Here is a 6,245-nt window from a genome sequence, read left to right as displayed (position 1 = left end):
GCCTGAGTCGACGAGGAAAGTAGCCTTTCCGTTCTTTGCTTGAAGGATCGGTAGAATGACGAGATCGAGCTGTCGGCTCCGCGTATCTTCTGCCAGGTGCGCTATTTGGTAATCTCTCGCGAGTCGGGTCTCCTGCTGGCGCGGCGGGGCAGCGGTTCCGGGGCTGCTCCCTATCATATCCGTATTTGTTTCTCTCTCTTGGCAATGCGCGGTGTTAACTGCAGGGGCCCTCCTCGGCGGGGGGTGCGGTCGGGAGTCGCGTCTAATGTTTTCACGGGGTCCCGTCTCGCGTTTCAAGCGTCGGCATTCCTCGCGCGTGTGCCCGGGTATGTTGCAATAGGTGCAATGTTTCGTTGTGGTATGCACGCGCGGCGGGTGATCGGCTCGCGGTAACGGGAAACGTTGCGCGTAACGGCTCGAGCGACACGCGAATCCCGCGTGTCCTTGCTTCCCGCATTTTTGACAGGCTGGCGGGGGGCGTCGCGGCGGCGGGTCGCGGTCCAGGAAGGATCGCGTCGGTATACCGCGTTGTCTCTCCTCCATGGCCGCCCCCGCGATGGCCTGTTGTAGGGTGGTATAATTCCGTGAGCGGACGATCATTTGAGTGTATGGAAGGAGTCCGGCCTGGTAATTTTGTAGCACTTGCTCCTGTACGGAATTCCAAATGCCGCGTTTCTCGTCATCCGAATATTTCGGATTTTCGCTTAAGGCGTCGTATAGTTCGGTCGCGAGGGAGTCGGCTCGGAACCCAAAAGCTTGCGCGCTTTCCCCATGTCGTTGCCGCAGATTATTGAAGTCAATTTGCAAGTACGAGGTGCCCCGTCGTTGTACGTATGCTTCTTCTATTTCGCTTAGAAATTGTGAGAATCCGACGACTTTCCTAGTCTCGAAAAGCGACAGCGCGCGTCCAGTCAGTTTCGTGTAAAGTATCGCGGCTAATAATTCACTTTCGTCCGCCGGGTCTATTTTCCTCGCGACGTATTCGCATGCTTTAATAAATTTTTTGGCGTGCGTCTCGTTTCCGTCGAAGGAAAGGATCGTTTCGAGGGCATGCTTCATCGACAGGTATTGCCGGGGGTTGTCTAGAGAGAATCGTACGTCATCGCGGTCCTGAGTCAGCGGTTCTCGTCGTGCGGCTGCCGGCTCCGATGTCCGTGTGGAGTGGAGTGGTTCTCGCAGCGTACTTATCTCGACTTCTACCCGATCTAGGCGTCTGTTTATCTCTTGTATGGCATCCAAGATCGTACTTAAAGTATCGCTATGGGGCACCGGTGAGCGCCTCCGCGAAATCGGAGAAGGGGGTTCGGGCCTGGGCCGCTTTATTACCGTGTCGGCGGTTGTCACAGGGGTGCCGCCGGCGGCTTCCTCCCTTGACTCACTCGTTCCGTCGCGATCGCCTTGGTCTGTTACCATGAAAATTTGCTCGCCGAGGTTCGTTTCAACCGGCTGATTTTCATAGAGCCTTGAGGAGGTCCCTTGATTATTGCGGGTAGAGTTTCGGCCGCGTCGTCGCATTTCTAACTCGTCTACTATTTCCGCGGGATCAAATATGCTACTGTCGTATGAGGTAAGAGAGAATTCGCCGCGTTGCGATACGTCGCTGATATCGCTACCCGTTTCTTCTAATAGCCTCTTCCGGTCGCTTTTTTGCGTTTCGTCGGTAGGTTGTGCTAAATTTAAGTCGGTTTCGTCGCACGGTTCGGTTTCTTCGCGCGGATCAAATTCGGCTGAGCTTTCGCTATCGCTCTCTGTATTTAATGCCCGACGCACGTTATCGCGGATTTCGCGTAGGGCGGCGGCTGCAATGCCTATGGGGTTCTCAGGGGGTGGTCGCCGTGCCCGGTGGCCTGATTCGCTATGTAGCCAAGATTCGTTGGCTACTTGGGTTCGCAAAACGGAATCTTCGTCCGATATCGGCTAGTCGGGTTAAAATTTACAATAAAATTATATTTCGGACTTACACTAACGCAAGGTGTCGCATGGCGCAGTCTCTGCTTCCGGGTTTGCTCGTTGCCTTTCCCTTCCGGTCCTTGTCCACGGCTGTCCGTTCCTTTGCGTGGCTGCGACCGGGCTGCTGCTACCTCGGCTTATCTCCCAGCTGTTTGGCTTCTCCGGTGTCGAGTGCGTGCGATATCGGCAGAACCGCTGCTTGCGCTGTCCTAGTCCTCTTCTTCTGTGTAGGATGAGTCCGACTTCTTACTTTTGTTTTATGTTTCAGAGATCTTCTATATGGCCCGTCGGGAATAACTGGACGTCGCCGAAGAGGTGCCTCTTCGGGGGGCGGATCCCACCGTTGCCACCAAATTGTTGCACCACGACGGTGCAAGGGGTCCGTCCTCCCGGAACTTCTTGTATTCACGAAGGGCGCGAATAAATGAAACACTTTCTTTTTATTCTGAACACTTTTTATTTTCCTTATGTTATGTTCCTTGGCTTCGGGCAGCGTTACCCCGTCGTTTCGATTATCAGAATGACCCGCGGACATTCGGTGGCCGCGGGTTTTATACGCGACTGTTGCCAAGGCGGAAACGCAACAGTCCGCGGATTCCGGGCGCGTAGGACAGTGACCGCGTTCGGTCATTGCCTAGGCGAAAAGTGCAAGGCGTCGATCGGTCAGCGGATTCCGCGATCGGGTGATCCGATCGACGCTGGTTGTTAACCCGGCCTTCGCGTGCGTGGCCTTGCTGTTGCCAGGGTCGGGTTACAACACGAGTCTATTTCCATGTGGCAATTTTTATTATTAATAAGGACATCTAAAAACATCGGTTCCGCTATTATTTTAGATTTAACAGTATTAGTTGCGCTGCGCAAAGATAACTTAGTGTCCTTAATATTATAAAAGTCAGATTCGTTATCGCTCGATGAATTCACATGTTGTACCGATGATTTCCGTGATGCCTTGCACATTGATGCCAGATGTCCTTTGCGTTTGCAGTTAGTACAGGTGCTGAAACGATGATAGCAATCCCGCGCCCAATGATTTTGCCTTCTGCAACAGTAGCACGTGGAACGCCCCGGAACTTGAGAACGGGCGACGTTCCGTGAAGCTGGGTTTCCATCCGTTGAAATGCGAGAGCTGCCGATGTTGGAAAAATTCCGGCCTTTCTTATTACCACGATATGTTCCTCGATACGAGTTTCCTCCTCGCATTGGTCGCGATCTTCCTCTTTTTGCCGATTGAATAATGTTTACACTTGAATTATCAGTTATCTTATTCGTTGATAAGGCATTCCTTTCCGCTTCTTCCATAGCTGCTGCAATTTTGTATGCTGAATCGAATGTTAATTTTTCCTCTCGAAATAATGCTTTCTTAATTGAATGGTCCTTTAGACCGCATACAAATTGATCTCGTAATGCTGTGTTAGCGTTGTCAAATTCACAATTAATCGACAAACTTTTTAAACGCGCCGAAAATTCTGCAACAGATTCCGTTGGTGATTGATGTGTTTTGTAAAATTTGCAACGTTCCATTGTTTCAGATGGTTTGGGTAGCAAATGATTTTTCATTAATTTAGTGAGTTCAGCGAATGTTTTTTCACTGGGCTTCGCTGGGGCACACAAATCTCTAATCAATTTGTACGTTTCAGCTGATATTTTTGTTAGAAGGACAGCTACTTGTTTATCGGCTGCTATATCGTTGGCCATGAAATATAATTCCAGTCGTTCCGTATACAGTTCCCAATCGTCTTTTCCTAAGTGGAACTCTAACTTTGACGTATTGGTTTCTCCAGTCATTGTGTGAGTGATCCTAGATCTTTCTCGAGGGGTGATATCTCTTATCTCGCTATCTGCACTGTCAACTTCCGTTGGGGTGATGACTATTGTGGGCTGTGCTTTTTCTTTGTCTGCTTTCACTTTATTAATGTGTTCTTAACAATGTACGCAATTCTTCAATCAAAGCAGTTTCACTGAATGGTATTTTCAGATTTCGCAATATTTGTTGAAGCTGCGGCTTTGTCTGGTCTTGAATCCAGGCTGTCTTTGTAAGATCTATTTGTTTGGTGCTCCTCCCGCTCGTGCTTGGTTGTGACATTTAATGTAGTTTGAAATCGGTTGATTTGTATGTGGAAAACGATTACGGTGTTATTAAACACGAACTGGTCCACTCGATAAGTTATTATGTGGAGAACGATTACAGTGTTATTAAACACTAATTGGTCCACTCGATATGCTTGACAACCTGCACGATAGTCGGTGTCGTATACTTTAGAAAATAATACACATGTGAGTTCGTGGTTCTTCGTCGCCAGATTGTTGTATATTGGAGGAGAATAAAGCACTTTTATGAGAACGATCACTGATTTATTATTAAGATATAATTGGCACGATGGTCCAGGTGAGACTGAGACCTTACGCCGTAACGAAAGAGCTGATAGCAAAGCGTGCGTGACTAACTACTATTCTACTAGCATACATTGCGCATAAGCTTAAGCGTTAAACATTACACGTTGCGTGTTAATAAACGGACTGAAAACTGTATTCGCTTTGTTCGCGTATCTATTATTTTGTGCCGTCGTTTTCGTTGGTCCGAGGAATTCCGCCCGTGATACCCCGCCCCTCTCCGTTCGGATGAGCTAGCCCCCGCGCGTGACGGCGATTCGAGTTTGGTATTAATTGTCGAGGAACGGATAACCGATCCGGGATATAAATCGGCGCGGCTGAGCACGCGCCTGGCGCCCAAAAAATTGCATTCGTGTAGGATCGCGCCGGAATACGGCCGAGGCACCGCGACCCCTCCTCCCTCCCTACCCCTCGTGTCACGACGGTGCACGGATTTTCGTCCGTGTACGGCCGTCTCTTTTTGATCGCGATTCTCTCCCTCCCTGACGAGGGAAGATAACGTGACAATATATACAGGGTGTCCCATACCTCATGACCCACCCGGGAGACATAGGTAGTTTTAATTATTTCGAACAAAAAAGTCCCATACCATTTTTTAATTTGGGCGTTTATTTACGAAAAATCAACGTTTGAAAATTTATTATATTCGACCGAGAGCGAGACGATGCGACGAAGCGCGAGCGAGCAGTGCGGCGATACGCGAGGCGTGGTTAAAGACATCATGCGAGCGAGACGATGCGACGACGCGCGAGTGACACGATGCGATTGTAGTTAAATTCGCTTGCACGTCTTCGCATCGTGTCACTCGCGCGTCGTCGCATCGTCTCGCTCGTATGATGTCTTTAACCACGCCTCGCGTATCGCCGCACCGCTCGCTCGCGCGTCGTCGCATCGTCTCGCTCTCGGTCAGATATAATAAATTTTCAAACGTTGATTTCTCGTAAATAAACGCCCAAATTAAAAAATGGTATAGAACTTTTTTGTTCGAAATAATTAGAACTACCCATATCTCCCGGGTGGGTCATGAGGAATGGGACACCCTGTAGAAGCATACGGTGAAGCCGTCTTAAGTAAAAAATGTTGTCGTGAGTAGTTTCAGAAGTTTAAGAACTGTGATTTTAACATCGAAAACAAAAAACGTAGTTGAAGGCCGAAAGTGTACAACAACGCAAAATTGGAAGAATTACTGAATAAAGATTTGTGCCAAACGCAAGAAGAACTTGCACTTACATTAAAAGTGACTCAACAAGCAGTTTTACAACGGTTGAAATTATTGGGAATGATTCAGAAACAAGAACATTGAGTTCCATATGAACTAACGCCGAGAAACATTAAACGCCGATTTTGCATATGTGAAATGCTGTTTGCCAGACAGAAACGAAAGGGTTTCCTGCACCGTATAGTCACTGGTGATAAAAAATGGATCTACTACGATAATCCAAAGAGGATGAAATCATGGAGACCACCTGGCCATGTTTCAACATCTACAGCTAAGCCAAATATTCATGGAAAAAAAACTTGTATTGTGTATTTGGTGGGATCAGGTTGGTGTGGTATATTACGAGTTGCTTAAACCGAATGAAACTATTACTGGGTCTGTCTACCGAACGCAATTAATGAGATTAAATCGAGCACTGAAGGAAAAGCGCGCCCATTATTACTCCAGACACGACAAAATTATTCTTCTGCACGATAATGCTCGTCCACATGTTGCGGCGCCTGGCAAGACTTATCTGCAAACACTTAATTGGGAAGTTATACCCCAGCCGCCATGTTCGCCAGACATTGCTCTATCTGATTTACATTTGTTTTGATCGATAGCGCATGGCTTGTTTGAACAGCACTTTACATTATATGAAGATACGAAAAATTGGATTAATTCGTGGATAAACTCTGAAAGTGAA

At 48.0% G+C, this 6,245-nt stretch overlaps 1 protein-coding gene across 1 annotated transcript; it reads right to left on the bottom strand.

Annotated features, from left to right (window-relative positions):
* Positions 1 to 2,655: 2,655 nt before the first annotated feature.
* LOC139104061 (uncharacterized) lies at positions 2,656 to 3,735 on the bottom strand. The gene has a single exon (XM_070659287.1). The coding sequence runs from the start codon at positions 3,733 to 3,735 to the stop codon at positions 2,656 to 2,658; it is 1,080 nt and encodes a 359-aa protein (XP_070515388.1).
* Positions 3,736 to 6,245: the final 2,510 nt, after the last annotated feature.

The sequence above is a fragment of the Cardiocondyla obscurior genome, linkage group LG07, assembly GCF_019399895.1.
Source record: "Cardiocondyla obscurior isolate alpha-2009 linkage group LG07, Cobs3.1, whole genome shotgun sequence".
Taxonomy (NCBI): Eukaryota; Metazoa; Arthropoda; class Insecta; order Hymenoptera; family Formicidae; genus Cardiocondyla; species Cardiocondyla obscurior.
The sequence above is the reverse complement of the archived record's forward strand: the minus strand, read 5'-3'. Positions and strand labels throughout refer to the sequence as shown.

Coding starts and splice junctions, on each gene's coding strand:
- LOC139104061 (XM_070659287.1), bottom strand. CDS start 3,735: ATGACTGGAGAAACCAATACGTCAAAGTTAGAGTTCCACTTAGGAAAA.